The 21,747-nt window shown below is 44.7% G+C and overlaps 1 protein-coding gene across 2 annotated transcripts in view; it reads right to left on the bottom strand.

The window, feature by feature from the left end:
- GOSR2 (golgi SNAP receptor complex member 2) overlaps positions 1-11,343 on the bottom strand; it is a 55,837-nt gene extending 44,494 nt beyond the window's left edge. The window contains exons 1-5 of one of the 2 annotated variants that reach the window (XM_066626820.1): positions 11,251-11,343; positions 3,808-3,872; positions 3,072-3,180; positions 2,046-2,178; positions 1,361-1,501 (exon numbers count right to left, since the gene is read on the bottom strand). In XM_066626820.1, coding sequence (XP_066482917.1) covers positions 1,361-1,501; positions 2,046-2,178; positions 3,072-3,180; positions 3,808-3,872; positions 11,251-11,279 — 477 coding nt within the window. In that variant the 5' untranslated portion in view covers positions 11,280-11,343. The remainder of the gene's footprint in view (positions 1-1,360; positions 1,502-2,045; positions 2,179-3,071; positions 3,181-3,807; positions 3,873-11,250) is intronic. The other variant, XM_066626821.1, reaches the window with a different exon arrangement.
- Between the last annotated feature and the right edge of the window lie 10,404 nt (positions 11,344-21,747).

Genomic DNA, 21,747 nt, shown 5'->3' with positions numbered 1-21,747 from the left:
TTCTGTTTAAACACGGCATTGCTTCTTTGTAATTGTCACAAATTTTCTTTTGTCTTGAATCATATCATGCTGATTACAAAAAAGATCCAAGTAAAACTTATCCATTCTTTTAAATTTCAATCATTCATTTCTAAAAACTGATTTTTTTGGCCCACAAAAAAGTGTAAAATACATGATGTGGCCCTCATAGTGAAAAGTTTGGAGATCCCTGCTCCATGCCATGAAATCAAGTGGATTTTGCATTCCATTATGACATTTTCACAAGGACAACAATTTCCCCCACAGGTACTCTTCCATAAATGGAGGGGGAAACATCTGAAATCAAATAATACATTTTCAGATTTGATAAGCACCATAAGTGGTGACACCCACACAACAAATCAGAAAGATCAAAGCCCAACTTGCTTCCTTTGCAGCCGCCATACAACTAGCTGTGACCATAGCCCACCAGCAGTGATGCCAAAAAATGTACATCAGTTTTCTAACTGCAGAAGGATCAGTTACTAAATGTTGAAAATCAGAATGGCTGCTGTGGGACAAGTGAAAGGGAGGTTGGCTGGGAGGGAGGGAAAACAACACCTCACATGGCCTTGGAACATGAGAGGCAGAGTGTTTTTGGGAGAATATTGGAAGAGGGGTGCACAACGACAGGGGAGATACGAAGGCTGAGCGGTTGGGAAGAGGACCCTAACACAGGGAGTAAGAAACAAAAGGTGACTGAAGGAAGAAGACCAGAAACAGCATCAAAAAAAAAAGAAGGGTCCAAGGGAAGGGTAGTTAAGGGAGGTAATGGGCTGAAGGAATGAGGGTAAAGGATAGCAGAGTTGAAGGACTGGCAAACAAATGAAAAAGTGGGGCTGAAGAACACCTCACACATGCAAATGATGTCAATCTCATGCTTTGAAAACCACTGGCATGGAGGATCCTGTTTCAGGACATGTTTGGGGTAGGACAGGACAGCAACCTTTAGATTCTTTGTCAGTGCTGCAACCTTAATGACACTCCAAAAGCAGGAGGGCTCCCTTTCCAGAGCTTATATGTAAAACTAAAATTAAAATCTGCAGATGTGTACATCAAAACCGCCAAACCCCAAAAGACTGAATTAAGCTCTGAAATTCAGATTCCCCTGCTAAACTTGAGTGCAGTGGCAGCAGGTTCCAAGGGATAAATCTTCAGTTTTGCCATCTAAGGAAGGGTGGAGATAAATTTGGGACTACAGTACAGTGGAAGAGCAGAAGACAGCCTTCATTGGAATGCTATGGTTTTGAATTTGAGAAATGTGTCAGGTTTCAGATGTTGGGGAATACCTAGTCATTTACATTAAAGAAAAATAGAGCTAAAGCCCTGGTCCTATGCCCACCTTTAATGTCACTCTCTGATCCCTCAGGCCCTGTAGGATGCTGGTTCCGCTGCCAATAAGATCATCCATGCCACGGTGCGCGTTTTGAAGGGATTCGTTATACTGTAATGTTTCATCAATCGGGATGGTTGTGTCAGAGTCCTGCAAAGGGGATGAGGAAGGGAATGGAAGCATCTTGGTTACCTTGCCTTGATAACTCTGAGCCCAGAAAGGACAAGGGTGTCAGCATGAGCCCATATAAATCAACATGACAGCACTGATGTTCCAACTTCCTGTCCTCACAAAGCCTTTTTTACCTCACTCTGCCTGCTAGAGAACCCCCATGCATGCCAGGAACAATGTTCATATCACATGTGCCAGTGAGCCTGTAGAGGCCTAGCTGTCACTCCATGTGCACTGAGAGAAGTGCACCCATGTGCACCCAGAAGACTCCCCTACACTTGTATATTAAAGGAGAACATTGGTAATGGCAAATAAACAGTCTTCTGGCAAGTTGAATGTCTTCAAGTTGAACACCAGGATTCCACTAAGTGCTTTTAAATCTTGACACTCAAGATTTTGTGTGTGTGAAACTGCGTGTTATGGCACTTGGAAGTTCACCATGGGGAAAACCAATAATGATGGGCAAATGTGGCAAGCAGACACATTTTCAGCAAGAATCTGCTGACTTTGGGACAAGACTTACATTAGTGGTGAATGTTCGGGCCAGAAGCTCCTCCCGCTGTCTCTCTTGCTGATCCCGTGCATAGCGTCTATGCTGGAAGTTCCTCAGAGCCGTCTGCAGGTGCTGGATGTCGTATTTCAGCTGGTCAACACGGCTGAAATTAGAAACCACAGAAAGGCTGATAAGCTCATAATGCAATGCAGGTAGAGAAGCCAGTCAGGTTATCAGAATAAAATATTGTAATAGAAAAGAAATACTGTCCAATGAAGCATTAGACCTGACTATAAGCAGAGCTAGGTTGAGGTGAGCTCCAAAAGATGGTGCTGGTGGCTTCACAACCGCACTTAGGCACATATGTACATTAGAAGTTGCCTTATAGCAAGTCAGAGAATCAGTACATTGTCAGTCCCTTACTGTCTGCTCTGACTGACAGCAGCTCTCCAAGATCTCAGGCAGTGTCCTTCCCAATCTTTTCTACATACCAGAAGCTTTCTGATGGGCAATGCCAGGGGGAAAACCTCAGGCTTTCTGAAGGCATAACATTTTCTACCAGTGAGCTTTGGCTTCTCTCCATGATAACCTGCTGCTTCTAAACATTGAGCTTGCAAGAAAAGTTCAATTCAGTGATACTTTTTTTCCTAAATAGGTTCCTTCAAGACTTCGGTTTGTGTTTCCCTGTCTCTTGACATGCGGGACAAAGCAAGGCCTCAACCTTATTAAACCAAACATACAGATCCACATCAGCCCTGGCCTGCAGTAATTCCACAAGGGTTGAAAGACAGCCATTTAGTTTAGCATTCTAACTTCCTTAGACTTGCTTATATTTATTGTTAATCCGTTAGTTTCCTTAGTGTTTTATTGGAAGCTTCCACAAGTTTGTTGGAAGTTAGTGGGACAGACGCCATGCAGATATATACGAACAATATATAAATGAAAAGTTGTAATTAAGCCCTGTTTACTCAATATCCCTCTTGGGAGCCGTCCAGTGCATTATACTTAAATCTGAAAGCAGTAACTTTTGAGAGGGCAAGGAGGAGGAGAACTCACAGTTTAGCGTTCTGCCGCTTGCTGGGAGGTTCCTTGTTGCAAAAGATTTCAAGCCGTTCCAGGTTGCTGAAGATCCTGTCTATCCGCGCCTGAATTTCATTTTCCACCACTGCAGGAGGGGAAGAAACAAGGGCAGGTAGCATCAGGGTAGAAAGTCACTTGACATTTTGACAGACATCGCACTGTTTTCCCAACCCTCAGCCCACTTTGGCAAACATGCTATGCTCATGTCATATGACAGGGTGGAAGCTGCAGAAGGGCTTAGTGGAGAAAGTACCTGGGGCTCGGCATGTTAACAACTAGGGCCACACCTACACTAACTGAACAGAGCGGTTCAAGCAGCCTTTCTGCAAGGTGGAGTATGGTTGTATTTGCAGGACCCAAGAGTCAGTCTATGGGTAGTAGCATCTCTAGTCTGATGTCACTGCTGGTGTCTTTGCCAGTCAGCATGAATGCCACTTCCCTTTCCTTGCCCTGTTCTCACATGCTGGGGAAGCATCCTCGAAAATGGCCTCTTTCACTTGCTGGTAGTGCACAATGGGACACAAAAAATATAATGCCTCCAAATTTAATAAATTCCCCTGATTCCCAGCATTTCAAATGCCAAGACAATCTCACTCAGTACAGCAAACAAAACCTAAAGCACACGTCAGAAGGCAAACTGCTTATAGGAAACCCAACCCGTGACACTAGACCAAGCTAGCAGTTAGGTTATCCTTTTGCGTCAGTTACTCACAGTGGACGGACTGCTTGTCTGAAGTCTCCAGGCGGCCCATGTATGATTGGACCTCATGGACTTGCCTGTTGAAAAGAAGAAAAGCAGGAAATAGGAGAATGCCAGTCAATCAGCAGCCACTCCAACAGGAAAAGAGGACTTTTCAATAAGACACACAAGCGACTGTTTTGAATTGCAGACTAGCAGAGCAAAAGAGAATCTGTAGTCAGAACACCACAGGAAGTGTTTTGAATTGAAGGCAGGAATAATACAGGTAGCAGTAAATAATGTAGTTCTTACAAACAATTCAGTAGAGACTAGTATAATTTATTTTAAAAATGTATATTCCACATCTCAGTTGACTCAGGGTTGCTACCAATCACAATAATGAACAAAAATCAAAGTACAATAAACCAAGCAACGAACAATGCACAGAGACAGACAGAGAGAGAGAGAGAGAGAGAGAGAGAGAGATCTAGTGCATGGAATGAGACTAAAACAGGCTGATAAAAGCCTGTCAAAACCAGATCTTCCTCCCAAAATTAATAAAGATGCCAACTGTACTTCACCTGGGAGGAAGTTCCACACTGGGGAGGCTGACCAGCTGACCCTCTGAAGATGGTGGAACCCACATGAAGCCTCCTCTAAAGGATCTTACAAGGCACACAGACTCATGTGGGAGAAGGCAGTCCTTCAAGTATCTTAATCCCAGGCTATTGGGGGCTTTAAAGATAATCACCAGCACCTTGAATCATGCCCAGAAACAACTAGCCAGCAACTCCTCCTTCTGCCATGGAAGCAAGACACCTAGACCCAATTCTGAAAGCACCAGAAACTTCTGGTGCTTTACAGACAGTAGCAGAGGAACAGATAAAAGAAGAGTAAAGGAAGGTCAAGGTTGGGGGCAGGTAACATGAGGAGGCATTGCATATACTGTGTGGGAAAGGGGAGTATTCAATAGAGGTGAGGAGGGGAAATTAGAATAAACTCAGATGACAAAAATAATACCGCCTTTCTTGGTCCTCAGATTTCTCCTTAGACTTTATTCAAGGCAGTTTACATAGGCAGGCAATATAAATCCCCGTAGGGATTTTTACAATTTGAAAGAAGGTTTCTATCTTTCAAGAAACCACAACATTCAGATGTTTCTTTCTTGATCTGGTCGCACATTCTGGCCTCCATCCTCCCACGCTCAGAGCAGATGGAATAGCTCGGCTCAGCTTGTCAGCTGCTTCAAGGTCGCACAGTGCTGGTGGCCTCGAACTGGCGACCTTCGGATATTATCTTCAAAAGTATAACTTACAATAATGTTGGGGGGGACGGGACATGGTTAAGGCAAAACTGCATACAGTTATCTGCCAGGTCACCTGTGGCGAGTAAAAAAAGATTTGCTTTTTTTATTCTTTCCAATGTCAGAAACAGCTGACAGAGGTATGACAAGACAGGGGGTCTAGTAAACAAATAGTACACTACCAATTATGATGAATGCACAGTCATATTCCAATTCACAGCTGCACCTGTGCCTTTTCTAGTTGATTGGGAGTAAAAGCAAGCAAGATATCCCAAAGTAATTATCTGGCACTTCTCCTAGGGATCCCCTCCAAAACAAACAGTGAAAATGGTTCAGCCCTGCCAGCTCAAAAACCTGTTTTGGAAACAAACCAAGGATATTGGGCCAGGGGCACAGAAAAGGTAACAGGACGTGGGTGCTCAGACTGGGAAAGAATGCTCTGCCCCACGGCACCTCCTGGAAACGGATGCATGGGGCAGAACCAACTTGTACGTACTGAGAACGTAACTAAAAGCAAAGGGCAATAAAAAGTAGTTGCCAAAATGCAAAAAGCATGAGACAAAGAAACTGAAGGGAAAAGAATCTGAGTTTTGTTATAGTTTGAACTAGAAGATGCATAAACACACCATGACATTTATGGCACCAACTCAGTAGTGATGGAAGTCATTTGTCAAGAATAGAAGAGCCCCTCTGGATCAGGACAAATGCCTGTCTAGTCCAGCTTCCTCTATTCCACAGCAGCCCATTAGATGCCTCAGAAAACACACAAGGCAACAAGATACCCTTGTTCTGCTGCAACCTGTTCTATAGGTACTTTTCTGCAACACTTGAGTAGTCAGTCTTTGCCACCCTAGAGTAAAATCAAGCAGAACGTGTGGAGATTTGCTGGTCCTGCCTCAGGAAAGAGAGTTGAATCAGATGGCCCTAAATTCATCTCTGATTCACACAACCATACCTAGCTCACTTTCAGTGTGGTGAAATCAACTCAAGCTGACCTTGTGGGAAAACAAGCACACCAACTGTTTTGACATGTCTCCAAATCTGGAGCTAACATGTCCTTTCAAGGCTTCTGAAAGTTGGTTAAGCAAGGCCATGATGAACTGAGATTTAGAGATGTGATGAAACAATCAGAAAACTGACATGCTTAGGACATCAAAAATACACCACAAGGGCACAAACCTGCCATTTCACCAAATTAGCAGGTAGTGTGGTTTTAACCTTTAAAAGTTAAGCAGCATAAGACAAAAGTAGGCTGCACTTGGCCCTCAATACAAGTTTCTAGTTTTGGTTACTGCACAATTAGGCCTGAACACGCAAGGCCAAAAAGTGAATCAAAGATAAGAAGCAAAATGGAAGAGCAGCATGATGCAGTTTTTAGACTGACTTTCAATGCTCAGTTTCTAAAGTCGACAAAGCAATTTATTTTCATTGCATTGTCATCAATTCCAGAAAACAGCCATGACTGTAACCCACAGATGACACATCTCATATACAGGTTTATTCATATACAGGTTTACAGAGAGTCATCATTTCCCAGGAGATAAGAGAGCAAAGTCTGGAGTCAGATTTAAGATACAGATTTGGAAGACCAAAATGCAGCTTGCCCTTAGGGCTTGCTGATACAGACCAAGTCAGAGCAGTTACAAGGATGAACAAGCTATTGGTGACAGACACAGCCTCTTGCACAGTTTCAGGAGTGGCAAGTACCACAATGGCATACAGAGGTGAGGGTGGCTTCAATCCTTTCCCAGATAGGCCAATCCAGCCCCTGTGCTTCTGTCAGCCCCATTCCTTCCTGACTGGAAGGAAACCAGACCAAGGCAGCTACACAAGAAGAGGAATCAGAATGAGCCTGAGGACCAATAAGGCTGCTCCATTGGGTGTGACTAAATGAAAGATTCAAACCACCAATGCAGGCACATGGCAGACTGATCTACATTCCTGAAGATGCTCTGAATGAACAGAAACCTTTGATTATTTAGCTTGTTTCAGTGGCACACCAGACATTTTTCTTAGCTCACACTTGTCCTCCTTGCTCTCACATGCTTCTCACTCATCTGCTCAGAAAGTGGTCATACCTGAGGCCATTTTATTTATTACTTGATTTTTTCTTGTACTGTTTTAAGATTTGGATTTTAATTTTTTTTAATTTGTGAAGTTTTTAATTAATTAATTAACAGTATTTATATACCGCTTTTCAACTGAACGTTCACAAAGCGGTTTACAGAGAAAAATCAAATAACTAAATGGCTCCCTGTCCCAAAAGGGCTCACAATCTAAAAAGATGCCAAGGAATACCAGCAGACAGCCACTAGAACAGACAGTGCTGGGGTGAGTTCTAACTCAGTGCTGGGGTGCAGTTCTAACTCCTTTTTAGAGGAGTTAGAACTGAAACATAGTGTACAAATATTATAAACAAGGCAAACAAATAATAAAAACACATAACAGTGAACAATTATTGGGGGGGGGGGGAAGAATGAAAGAAGAGAGCAGTTTTTGCTTTTTTGTCCCAGCATGTTTTGCTATAACTTAAGACTTTCTGCACTAGACACAGCTCACCTGCATTAAGGCTGCAATCTGAGTATTGTGGGATAAAGCCCTTTGAACCCAGTGGAACTTACTTACCAAGAAAACATGCATGGGATTGCACTGCACACCCTCATTCCATTCTATAGCTGCTACTAACTCGGATTTCCGTTGTCCCGAGCAATATAAACTTTTTTCTCTCCCCCCTACTTTTGTTTAACATTTAACTTGAAAAACAGTTTTGATGAATCTAAAAGTTTGCACACTACTATGTAATACCTGTTTGGTCCTCATAAACGGTATCATTTCACATCTCATTAACTTACAGGATGATTATCTATTTCTATCTAATGCTTTAAGCTAAAATGTAAACTAACACCCTGAGGATTCTACAGAACCTCTTCCTCCTGTCAGAGTAGGAACCAAAAAATAACAAAATCCTTCTTTGCTAGTGTAGTGTAATGGCTAAAAGACTGAAGGCCCAATCCTATCCAATTTTCCAGGGCTGGTGCAGCCATGCCAATGGAGCAAGCGCTGCATCCTCTGGTGGGGAGGCAGTCACAGAGGCCTCCTCAAGGTAAGGGAACCTTTGTTTCCTTACCTCCAGGTTGCATTGTGGCTGCACCAATGCTGGAAAGTTGGATAGGATTGGGCTCTGAATCAGCAAGGGCTCAAGAAGGAGGAAAGGACACATGGATTCAATTGCTGTTCCTACACTGCCTTCATCATCCTTGAGCATGCTCAGTAGCATCGTGAGCTATAGTTTTTAGTTGTTGCAACTAGAGCTATGATTTCTACAGGCTTGCAAGGGGTAAAGCAGGGGTGCTCAAACTTTCCACTTTAGGGATGTTGGACCTTTAACAAGTGTATAGAAGAGAGAATTTCAGCAGGTGCAACTTGTCATCCCACAGATGACAAGCTGCACCTGCTGAAATTCTCTCTTCTATACACTTGTTAAAGGTCCAGCATCCCTAAAGTGGAAAGTTTGAGCACCCCTGGGGTAAAGCTTTCTGATTGCCTGAAAAAGTACTACTTCCCAAAATTCCTGACCACAAGTAGCTGAGGCTTATGAGCCAGTACTTGGTCAGAATTCAGTATACAATGCCAATGCCAACAGCAACTTCTCCAATGCAGGGACTTTCATTCACACTGTTAAACAACTTTTAAAAAGTCACATGGCACCTTAAAGACTAAATTTTTGGTGGACTACAGTGGATAGTCCATAAAAGTTCATTCTGAAATATTTATATCAAATGATTTGTTAACTCTTTGTTGTTTCTACTGTTACCAATTAGAACAAAATTACCCCTTCAGAAATTCTAAAAGAGTGGAAGATTCAGGACCCAATCCTCTGCAGTGTGGTTTGGCTCTGATGCACACTGTTGTAAACCTACCGTAAGGTACATTTACATCCCTCAGTGCCAGTGGGTTGATGCCGGTGGAGCATCAGTGCTCTGCCGCTCAACATGGACCACAGCAGTGGAGAGGTAGGTAGGGGTGTGGGGAGAGGAGGCATTGCAGGGCAGGGGGAGGTGGGTGGGCAGGGAGGAGGCACGCCTGGGGAAGGAGCGAGGGAGGAGTGGACATTTGTCCACAGTATCCTGAGCCTCTGTGTCGGGCTGACAGCCTGACACAGAGGTCCTTAACTCTATGCCAACCCTTGGGTCGCTGTAGAATTGAGTAGTACCATTGTGGGGCTACTTGCCTTACCCAGGGGAAGGGGGTAAAAGTCCCCTTCTCCTGAGGAGCTGCCAGCGTTGCCCACTAAGCGTACAGGATGCAGCAGCAGCCATTTTCAGCACTGCCGTGGCCTAGTCACCAGGCAGCTCAGGACTGGACTAACCAAAAACAAAAGTTTTCTTTTAAACCAGCAATTTTCATCCTTTGTCACTTCATGGTACACTGACAAGGTGCTAAAATAAGCTGCTTTGAGTACCAGGCAGGGAGAGAAAGTGGGGTATAAATTTGTAAATTAAATATATAAATTGTCAAGGCACACAATCAGGTTTTTGACAACTAACAATGCACTCTACATTGCTGGTGATGAGCTAACATCCCCCAATGTTCCTACTAATAAGTGATTCTGCCCCAAACTTCTACAGCACACCCTTCTGCAGCACATCAATGTGCCATGGCACACTGGTTGAAAATCACTGCTTTAAACAAACACTTGGACAAATTAAAGACTTTCAGTAAAGCATGGAAAGAAAACAGGGAACATTTTATTCCAACTCAATCTCACTTCTACCACAAACTCACTAAGTGGTCTTCAATAAGAAGCTCTCCCGCTCAGTCAGCCTCACCCCCCTATCTGAACTACATGGTTGATGGTACTAACCTACTTGGCAGGGATGCTGTGATAATGACAAGATTATTTTATTACAGTATTTATATACTGCCTTTCTCATAGACTCAAGGTGATTTACCCAAGCTGACCATAAACCCCAATTTTCCAAATGGGATTTTACAAGTGTTATTTCTATGGGACACCCATAGAAACCTCTGATTCTCCAGTTTTTGCTTTCACATAACAAACATGCAGCATCTGTAGAGGGCTTTCGAGTGCTTGAGGTGCTTCATGTGAACAGGGTTAGCAGATGTCCTTTTTACAGGACATGTCCTCTTTTTTAAGCCTTGTGTCCTGGAAAAGAACTTAAATGTCCTCCTTTTCCCTGCGAGCAGGCAGCATAGAGCCTTCTTGTAAATAATAAATTATATGTAATACATGTATGTTCTTGGGTTTTCATGGCCAGCAATAATTCGACATATATTTAGTCAGGTGAGAAGACCATAGTTGTTTCACAGAATCAGAATCCATTTTGTTAAAAAAAAAAAAAAGCCCAACATTTTCCCTGATGTTCTGAGAAATCAGAATGAAACAGTGGACTTTTTTAATGACATGGATTCTAATTCTTTGACACCACCGTGGTCTTCTCACCTGAATAAATATATGACAGATTGCTGGATTATATGTAATACAGTTTTAAACTTCATAAATGATAATGGAGTTTAAGTTAAGCACTTGAAATCAATACTTGAGTGCTTGTATTTTGAATGCTTTCACATTGTCAAGCCCTACCTTTTTCTTTCATGTCCTGCACTTTGGGTGCTTTGTCCTCTTTTGCAGTTAGGACACCTGGTTACCCTGCCCATGAATTATCTTGTGATCCTTATGTCTATGGTGAGTATTCTTATTTCCCCCATATGTTAGATGGGGGGGGGTTTGAGAGGCGGGGGGGGCTGGAAACAAAACAGAGCAAAGAATGGTGTCTGGAATCACCCCCAGTGGGGTCACAGGAGAGCCTAAATAGGGAATTCCCTGCCTCAGCCACTCCACTCTCCCAGCTCCCAGCTGTATGTAAAGCACCACTGTGTGCAGATGCTCCAGTACTGACAATGAAGGCTCTGTGTGGCTGGTCCCATCCTCTTCCCCGTTGCCATTGCCACCCTCGGGGCTCCCCCGTTGCCATGGCCACCCTCTTCTCCGTTACCATGGCAACCCCTCTGCCTCCCCCCCCCGGGCTCCCTCCATCCCCTGCCCATCCAAGCTCCCCAACCTGGGGGGGGGGAGGTGGTGCCCAGGTGCCCAGCCCCGTCCCAACACCGCACCCCCACGCCCACACTCTCCTGCCTCCCCACACACCCACTTGTTGGTCTGGTGGTAGAGCGCCTCCATGGCGCCGGCCCGGACTGGACTCCCGGAGCGCTCGCTCTCTAACACGTCACCCTCTCCGGCCAGTGCGCTTCCGGTTCCCTGCTTGCCGAAGGCCCCCTTGTGACGTCACCCTTCCTCAGCCGGGGCTGTCTATTCCAATGCCTGAGCATGAAGGTTCCCAAAAGGGGGTCTGATGGTGGGCTGTGCTGTCTGAGTGCAGCAGCAGCAGCCATTAGGGCTCATTGGTTCTTTATCAGCTGCTTTCTGGGCAGGGTACTGCATCCCTCACCCCCCCCCCCAAAAAAAAACAGACATATGAAGGTGATGACTCTTTTAAAAGTCATTTCTTCCCCAAGCCTGGATCATCAATAGGCATTCCCAGGATGAGGGGGACAGAGTGCCTCTGTCTCCAACCACTGTAAATGGGGCAGGTGCAGCTCAGCATGAAATTAGTGGGTGTGGTTAGTCTGTGGAACTCACTGCCACAGGATGTGGCACCGGCACCTGGCCTGGGTGCCTTTAAAAGGGGACACTGGAGGAAAAGTCAATCACAGGTTACAAGCCCTGGTGGGTATGTGCAAGCTCCTGGCTTTAGAAGTAGCCTACCTCAGAAGGCCAGGTGCAAAAGAGTGGCATCAGGATGCAGGTCTCTGCTTGTCCTGTGAGCTCCCTGAGGCACCTGGTGGGCCACTGTGATACAGGAAGCTGGACTAGATAGGCCTTTGGCTTGATCCACCCGGACTCTTATGGAAGGTTTTAAAAGCTGCACCTGCCCAAATTCCCTCTTCTATACAATGCTTAAGGGTATAACCACTCTGTCCTCTTTTTTATTTGGTAACCCTAGCATTCCTCCCTAGTCTTCTTTAATTAGACTGAGGCTGCAATCCTGTGCATGCTTTCCTGAGAGTAAGCCCCACTGAGTTCAACAGAACTTACTTCTAAGTAGACATGCCCAGGATTGGGCTTCAGGAGTGGAATCTGCAGTATCGTGGGTTCCAAAGATTTAGATTTCATGTTTCTCAACCAGTGGTATGGTTATCACCAGAGGTTCTTAAGGTGGTGTCTGGAGGTACTTGCAGGACACCTGCCAGCTAGACCAGGAACACAACACAACAAACAGTGGTAGGAGGCTCCAAAACATGCTTTTCCGTGCTCAAGAAAGCCCTCCCATCCACCCTGAGTCTCTTACTGTTTGTTGAGTCACATCTGGCCTCCCAACCCAGAAAAAACTGGTAATGATGTCATCACCAATTACTTCCAGTGGTACTTTAAACAGGTGGACCAAGTGAAGTGGTATGGTGGAGGACAAATGTTGAGAAGCACTGATATAGGTGGATGTGAGATAGCAGGACCTATTATTATTATTAATTATCATAGTCATCATTATTTTAAGTGTTCGTTGCAGATTTATTCCTTGAATTGGAAATCCCTGCACAAGTTCGCTCCCTCCTCTGGATCAGTTTTTCAATGTTTGTCCCCCACCATACCACTTTGTGTGGTCCACCTGCTGGAAGTACCACCGAAAGTAAGTGGGATGATGTCATTGCCAGTTACTTCTGGATTAGGAGGCCAGATGCAACACAACAAACACTCTCGTATACTAATTGTTTTCTCTGCTTTCTCTCTCATGGTTCCTTAGGTAAGGAACTCTTTCCTTTTAAACATTTGGTTGACCTCTTCCCACTCTAAGAAATGATTAAACTCTCTCTCTCTCTCTCTCTCTCTCTCTCTTTATTCTCTTGATGTGCTATTGACTTCTTTGTTTCCTTAGTTAATTCTTACTCTTTGGCTCTTTGCATCTTTTACACTCTCCCAGTTTGTGCAAAGTTGCCTTCTCCTTCTACCTCCTGTCCCTTTCTGTCTCATGATTTTTAAATTGCAAGCCTGTGTGTAAGGACTCAGTTTTTATCTGCACAACTCTTAGCGCATGTTGGGCATGTTATAGATAAACTGTGATGCTGATGACATCACGCTCTCCCAAATGGTCATAGGAACAGACCAGAAATCCAGGCAAAAACTTCCTGAGAGCAAAGTGAAGGTACTTATGTTCTCACAAAGAACCAAATGGCATTTGCTTATCTTTCACAGTGCAATCCTATGCAGGTTTACTCAGAAGTAAGCCCCACTGCATTCAATGGAGCTTGCTCCCAAGTAAATGGGCATAGGATTGCATTAACAGTAATCTCCAAACTGTGGCCTGGGATACACTGCTATGCCTGACAGATTTGCTAGTTTGCAGTGAAAAATTATTAAATTAAAAATACCATTTAATAGCAAACGACTTGTGAGCCCAAAGTACCTGTCCACAGAGGCAGCTGCTCCATGTCATTAGCGCATGATCTGCTAACTTCTAATAAGTATCTGCTGGGGTGGTGGTGGTGGTAGATGGATACTTCTACTCTCTATTGCAGGGGTGCCCAAACCCTGGGGCAACCCTTGAGGACTCCCAATCCAGCCCTCAAGGAGGCCCGAGTCTACAATGAGCCTCTGGCCCTTGTAGACTCTGGAGACTTGTTGGAGCCTGCACTGGCCTGATGCAACTGCTCTCAGCGTGACAGCCAACTGTTCGACCTCTCACATGAGCTGTGGGACAAGGGTTCCCTCCACTGCTTGCTGTTTCACATCTGTGATGCAGCAGCAGCAGCAGCAGCAAAGGAAAGACTGGCTTTGCTTTGTGCAAGGCCTTTTATAGGTCTTGAGCTATTGCAAGACCATCACTCATTCATAAGTTCCATCTCTGATATATTCATTTGTGTAAATTTACTCAAATTTGAAATGTAAATTAATTCTTTTTTTTTTTCCTGGCCCCCAATAGAGAGAGATGATGTGGCCCTCCTGCCAAAAAGTTTGGACACCCCTGCTCTATTGGGTCTCTGTACTGAGCATGATTCCATCATTCTGTCCCAGTGCAGAAATGCAGTAGAATTACCCATCCTCAGATAAGGTTGCCCATCATGTCCCATTAATCATTTCTAGGCTTCCTCCTTCTACTCAGGAGGCACGCCCAAGGGAATGATTCATGCCAAAACAGGGAGAGCTTCACTGAGGACAAATAATTCTTACTGAAGCACAGTCTAAAAGTAAAAATGTTCTGCAGTAAGAGTGAAACATGCCTCCAGCTGTAATGCAGAAAAAAAATGCACTTCAGCTACAGGGCCATAGCTAGAGGGGGGTCAAGATGGGCATACAGGGTGGCCCATCCTCACATTTAAAAAAAAAATTGGCAGGGAAAAGGAGTTCTGAGGACTGGGGAGGGATGTGTCACAGGCAAATGAAAGGCTTTCAATAAAAGTAAATACTACCTGCATCACAGTGATATATTTAAGTTTTGCAGGGATGCTAGTCTGTGTATTACACTGATGTGCAAAATGAAAGGATAAGTGTCATGTTATTTCTATGTAGACAGTAAATTTTACATTGCATACTGAAATGCATTTATTCCAGGGGTGCATGCCCCCCCAACTGTCATACCAGTGGGGAAGGGCGCCTGCCAGGATGAGAAATAGCCCGAGCATGGCTAGGAGCCCAGGTCTACCAACATGGAAGAGGCAGCTCCACCAGCAGGTGGGAGCCCAGGTCTACTCACCCAGCAAACCTAGGCATGGAGGTTGGTGTGGTGGGGGTGGGGGTGGGAGTCCAGGTCAACCTGCCCAGCAAACCTTAGCCATGGAGGCCAAAGTTCAACTGGGAGCACAGGTCTACCCCCCTGGTTGACTTGGGCTCTGGAGTTAAAGTAGTGCTCATGCCTTCCCCAAACATTTGATCCACCCGATTTATTCTTTGCAAATTATTATCTTGCTTTACAGATGATGTATGTGTGTTTCAAAACTCCGCCCCCCCCCATATTTTCTCTTCATGAAATTTGGCTAAGTTACAGGTTGTTGATGTTTCTCCATACTTATTCTTTAATTCTGCATACCAGTATAGATACCCAACATAATTGCCCACCCTGAAAAAATAGTTGCCCACCCACTTCTAGAATTTTAACTACAGGCCCGCTCAGCGATCAGAAGTCTGGGAAACTGGTGTAGCATGTCCCTTTTTTTGCCAGGAGCATTTAACTTTCTCCTCCATCTCCCCTAGCATGCCAAGGATTGAGATGGAAGGAAATAGAGAGAACACCGTGGCATAGTGCAGTTTCGAAACTTGAAGCAAATCAGGGACAGCAGTAGAGCTGTGCTGAAGTTGGTTCCTAGTTCCCAGTGCTACATTAATCACAGACAGGGCAGGCCCATCCAATGAGGCCAACTGAAGTGATCACTTCAGGCAGCAGATTGGTTAGGGGTGCCTATCTCTATCCACCTATGCGCTGACACGTCTTTGGGTGGGAGCAGTGTTTGGCTAAGGCATCAGGATGTCTTAGGCTGGCCCAGATCACAAGAGGCAAAGAACTGCTGGATTTATATTGTCATGATATGCAGATGTAATTGCGGAGGTAGGGGTTTTTTTTTGGAGGGGGAGGGAGTTCTCTTTCCAGAAAAGTGCCAGGAGGACAGACTAACAGGGAGTGTATTCTAAGAAACTTTATAGGGTTGAAGCCCTTTGACTGTGCCAAAGAAATAGGAAGCAAGCAAAAGGAACGAGAAATAGAAATATTAGATGGGAAAGGGAAGAGAGTAACTGGGCCTTGGGGCCTCAGGTTGACTACTCATAGGCACTTGGGTCCTGTGTACAAGTGGTACATCCACTTGCAATGACTTCATTTGCCTGGATGCAAAACCTTGATCATTTTATGCCCATTTTATGCAAAACCATGATCATCATTATGTGTATGATGCCTTTTGAGAACCAAAAATAGCTTCTCACAAATAGGCAATTGGTGGGGCGGGGGGAGCTTCTTATTGGGTAATCTGAAGGTCTTTCAGGAAATACATGGCAGGACTTCAGCTGCTAATAGATTAAGGAGAAATGTCTGCTAATTATTCAGCCACAGGTCAAACAGAGAACCATGCAAATTTACAGGAAATTACCTTTCCACTAATAGAATGAACTCTGCATTCCTTGTCCATTCCCCACCCTGCCTCCCCATCCTGCCTCCAGCCCAAGGAACTCAGAATTGTTGCTCTTGATCTTGCAATAGCATTCCTCTATGCTGGTTGGCTTGCAGCTCAGCCAACAATGCCTTACCTGCAGTCCTGGCCCAATGTCTGAATTGTGGGTGCTGTGAAATAAGATATTGGTGGGCTGCAAGGTGTTTGCATTCGTATAAACCCCAGGTCCTGCCATGTTCAAAACTCAAACAGGACTTTTTCACGTTTCATTGTTCTTGATGAAGGTCAGGCACGATGCATAGCAGAATAGATGACACCACTCATGGGAATCTAGTCTGTATTTTTTCTGTTTGTTCTGTTTTTCCTTACCACCAACCTTTGGCAGGAAGAGAAAGAGGGCAGAGAACAAGGCAGGCCAAAGACCTCCTGGCACCTGATGCAGCATTGCAAATGTGTTCCTGCCTCTGTTCTCCCCCCCTCTCCAATGTTCAAGCTCAGCACTCTCCTTCCCTCAACATTTCCTCTTCTTCTCTGTCTTCATTTCTCTTCCTTTCCTCTTCCTCCTCTGTCCAGGGCGTGGAACAAGGAGGGGCAGTGCAGGCAGGCAGGTGGATGGAGATGGGTGTCCCCCACTAATCTGCTTCCTGATGTGACTGCTTCAGTTGTCCTCACAAATGAGTCGGCCCTATTAGAGAATGACCTGGAAGTGATTGTCTGGCGTTTTGGAGCTGGGTGTCAATCTAAAACATTTTTATCTTGCAAGCAGGTGCCCAGATCTCTCTCTCCCTTCCTCCCTCTCCTTGTCGTCTAATCCAGGTGCATTCTTGGATGTCCTAGACAGGTGCTTGAAGTCAGCAGTGACCTGGCTGAAGGCTAGTAAATTAAAGCTCAGCAAAGGCAGGATGGAGGTGCTGTTGGATAATGGCTTATCAACCATGGAAACAGTATTCAACCTGTTCTGGATGGGGTTGCACTCCCTTGGGTTTTCTGTTAGGGGGTGCTTTGAGATCTCACATCTCTGATAACTAGATTGTTTGAAATGGTGTAACTTAATTTATTCAGAAGTAAGTCCATTGTGTTCAGTAAGACTTAGGCTGTAATCCTATCTTACTTGCCAGAAACGAACACTTCTACTGATAACTCATAATGTTATCCACAAAATTTGGTTGGTGTGCCTGTCATGTTCCATCTTGGAGAGAGGTGATATCTGACTACAATTATCCATGTTCTAGTAACATCTAGGCTTGATTCTTCATCATCAGTGGTGTTGCTAGGGGGTGCAGGCCGCAGAGGGGTGACACCACTACCGGCCAAAATTTTTAAAATCTTGGTATTTTCAAATAATACCATCATGTTATATATCATAACCCCTGCTAATTGGGTAAGAGGCACTTTTTCAAGTGGGTGCTCCTTTTTTTAGCAGGGGGAGAAGAGTAACTGGCCCATCTCACCCCAGCACTGTCTGTTCTAGTGGCTGTCTGCTGGTATTCATTTGCATCTTTTTAGATTGTGAGCCCTTTTGGGACAGGGAGCCTTTTAGTTATCTGATTTTTCTCTGTAAACCGCTTTGTGAACTTTTAGTTGAAAAGCGGTATATAAATGCTGTTAATAATATCATTTGATGCATAATTTCATTCAGAATGCAATGAAATAAACTGCATTGAAACATCTCTATTACATCAAAAGTTATAGCCAAAAAGCAGTGGGGGTAGGGCAATGGTACATTACCACCTGGGGCATTGCCCTGCCCACTGCAAGGAAGTCCCTCATGGGGATGAAGCATTGGCCTCCCGCACCAGGTGACACAAACCCTCGTGACATCACTGCTTGTTATGGGTTGTACGGGTTGCGGCACAGGTTGCCTTTGAAAAGTATTCAGCAATTTCAGCTGGTGCAGAACATGGTGGCCAGATTGTTAACTGATATTGGCTGCTGTGAACATATTACTGCAGCACAAGAAGATCTTTCCTGGTCTCCAGTTTGTTTTCAGACACAATTCAAAGTTCTGGTTTTGACCTTTAAAGCTTTAAATGGCCTGGGGCTGGAGGATCTCAAGGACTGCCTTCTCCCACATGAACCTGCCTGCCAATTAAGATAAAAGTTAGAGGCCCTTCTGTAAGTACTCCATCTTCTGAGGTCAGGCAGAGGGTCTTTTCTGTTGTGCCTTTAGAAAATTAACAGTACAATCCTATACAGACTTACCTGGGTGTAAGTCCCATTGAACTCAGTGGGACTTACTTCTGGGTTGATGTGCATAGGCTTGCCCTGCCAGTGGCCCTAGGCAAACTGCTGTCTCTTCACTGCAAATGCCGTCCCCCCACATTTAAGGATATAATTATACTGACCTGCCTTTACAGAGTTGCAGTCAGGAGTATGGAAATCAAGACTGTGAATCTTTATGAATGTTCTTTCCAAACACAAAAGCCTTCAGCATGGCATAGCGCTGGCAAAGCAAAGAGTCTGGACAGCATGATGATCAAGTGACCCAGCTCAGCTGTGATTCCTTCAGTCATATTTTCCAAATATTCAGAGTAGGTCCTGTTCTGATGATGGAGGCCAACTAATTTTTGAAACCTGAACAAGTTTGCTTCCCCTCCCTAGGTACAACACCGTGATACTCCTCCCCACAAAATGCTGGGATGCTGGGGAGACAGAATAATACTGGCAAAATGGGCTCAGATCACCAGTCCTGACAACAGCTAGAAGCATGGAGGGGGTTAAAAAAAAGAAGGAAGATTTGTTTTGAGGAAAAGCTGTTGTATTGTAAACAGGATAGAAAGAGATGGAGACAGCCACTTAAGGCTTGTCTGATGTTTCCCCCGGTCATACCTGTGTGGGATCCTTGCCAGCAGCATCTGCCTGGAAAAAAGCATTGCACATTAGCAGGTCTCTTGTTAACTTTGAGGGCAAAGGTTACAATTTCTTTGGTCTGAGTGATTTGCAGATATACCTGTGCATTCAGCAGTGCTGAGGGTGGGCTCTCTGCTGGTCCTTTGCAAGGGTGAGCCACCCTACCATCCAATCTTGCCATAAATCTCTCACATCACCCTCTCACAAATTCATCAACCCAAGATGCCTAAAACATGGTTTCCTTTTCTGTGTTCTTTGCTGGTTGGAAAACATTTGCCAGTTGACACATCACCTTTAATCAAACAAAGTATGATTTATTTGAGAACACAAGAAATTGCCACGTCGGATCAAAAAATTCTAGAGGAACCGAAAAGTTATGCAATCCAGTCCTCCTTCCCTCTGCCCAAAAGGTAAGGTCTTCTATGTGCATATGTGTATGCACACTTAAACAGCTTGTGAACACCCCAGTGACATCTGATGGCCATTTCTAGGGACATTGTTGTGGATTAGAAAGGTCTAGTAAGGCAATTATTATGAGGCCAACAGTAGGGTTCTCAACTCCTGATATCAAACATGGCCGCAAGCTGAGCAAAGTGCCTTTCCCTGTTGCATGAGCCAGGTCTTTCTCAAACCCCTGCTAATTGGGTAAGAGGCACTTTTTAAGTGGGTGCTCTTCATTTATTTAGCAGGGGGAGAGTAACTGGCCCTCCTCACCCAGCACTGTCTTTTCTAGTGGCTGTCTGCTGGTGTTCTTTTGCATCCTTTTAGATTGTGAGCCCTTTTGGGACAGGGAGCCATTAGTTGTTTGTTTGATTTTCTCTGTAAACCGCTTTGTGAACTTTCCATTGAAAAGTGGTATATAAATAGTGTTAATAATAATAATAATAACAACAACAACCCTGAGCATGCCTATCTGAAAGAAAGAAAGCTGATATAGAAAATAAGATTTTATTTTTCTTCCTTTCGGTGGCTTTCCAAAATATAAAAAATAAAAATATTAGGCAAAGCTTTAAATATAGCTTTGTCTTTAAAAGTCTTTAAAATATAGCAAATCTAAACAAACTGCAGTAAGACTTAAAAAAAAATAAATCCCTCACTTCCTTCCTCAGTTATACAGTCTTAACCAGCTTCCTAAACAGAGGAAGAGTGCTTGCTCAGTGGGCTGTTCTGGGAAGTGAAGGCCCAATCCTATTGGTGCCCAACAATGCTAGAACAAGCGTTCCTGCAGTGTAAGGCACTTTCCAACTGTCGCAAAAGGCAACAGGCCGGAGCACACGGCCTGGCCACTATGGCCAGCTTCACTCACCAGTGGACAATGGATGCCCGCCAGCACCAGTAAGGTGGCACAGGCAGTGGGAGGGACCCAGGGGGTGGGCGAACTGGGGTGTAGAGTGGGTTGAAAGAGGCAGTGCTTTCGATGGGGAGGAAGGTGGATTGGGACTTGGAAGGGGGCTGTTTTGGTGCCAGCAATGCATAATGAAACCTAACTCCCTTCCCAGCTGCAACCCCCTGACCCGGGTCCACACAGACTTGCACCAACAATATCATTGGCACAGGTCAATAGACCCAGGGGTGGGCTTGAGCTTATCTTGGGGCAAGGGAACAAATGTTCTCTTACCCTGAAAAAGAGGCCTTCAGGAGCTGAAACACCCCTAGGGATGCAGCAGGTACTGTGTTGTTGCTGCTGCATCCCTGCACAGGGAGTTGTGATAGGTTGGGCTGCAAATTCCATAATGAAAGTTGCTGGCGGCATGGAAGCTCTCTATCTCATATCCACTTCCTACATTTCATTTGGATGGGGGCACATGAAGCAGAGCCTCTGGGAGCTGAATGATGAGCAACAGGCTTTTGAGGAAGTGTGTATAATTTTCCTCTGGACGTTCTCTCCAAATAATGCAGATTGCTCTACAGAGTGAGAAGCTCAGATGTTAACCTCATAATAACTGCCTTACTAGACCTATCTGATCCACAACTGCATCCCTAGAAATGGCCATCAGATGTCACTGAGGTGTTCACAAGCAAGGCATCAAGGTGTCAGCTATTCCCTTTTGTTTGCTCCCAACACCTCGGTAATCAGAGATATACTGCACTGAACGCAGAAGTTTCATCTAGCTGTTATGACTAAAACATGTTTCTCCAACTTCTTTTAATACAACAACATTACTTAGAGAAACCTCAGTTCCCTGTAGGACGTTTGTACAATGTGAAGCGCATACTTCACATTGTAGTGAACTATAGTCCATAGTTGTTCTTCTGGAATGTGATTCAGACACTCACAAATATACCTGCTTGCTAACTATTCCTAAGATGTCTAGGAAAAAAGCATGCCTTAATGCCAATAATTTTATAGTGTTTTTGAAAGGGAAGGCATGCTGGGCCTGAGGGCACAGTGAAGGAGTGAGGAATTTCAGTTAAGCGCAGGATCGATGCTCTTCACTCGGTCGGTGCCCCTTCGGGCCACGATGGGGCCTACCTGTCCGAACGATGTTGACGGATTCACTCTTACACAAGCCAGAGCTCAGAAAATGCCTTGCAGCCCTGTGGGGTGGGGTGGGGGGAGAAGAAGCGGGGAGGAAAACAAGACAAGTCTTAGAGGCCCTCCAACAAAATTCTTCAAGTGACAGGCTGCTTGTGAGATTCCAGATCCA

This window comes from Tiliqua scincoides, chromosome 5 (genome assembly GCF_035046505.1).
Source record: "Tiliqua scincoides isolate rTilSci1 chromosome 5, rTilSci1.hap2, whole genome shotgun sequence".
Classification (NCBI taxonomy): domain Eukaryota; kingdom Metazoa; phylum Chordata; class Lepidosauria; order Squamata; family Scincidae; genus Tiliqua; species Tiliqua scincoides.
This window is presented reverse-complemented; position numbering and strand designations above follow the sequence as displayed.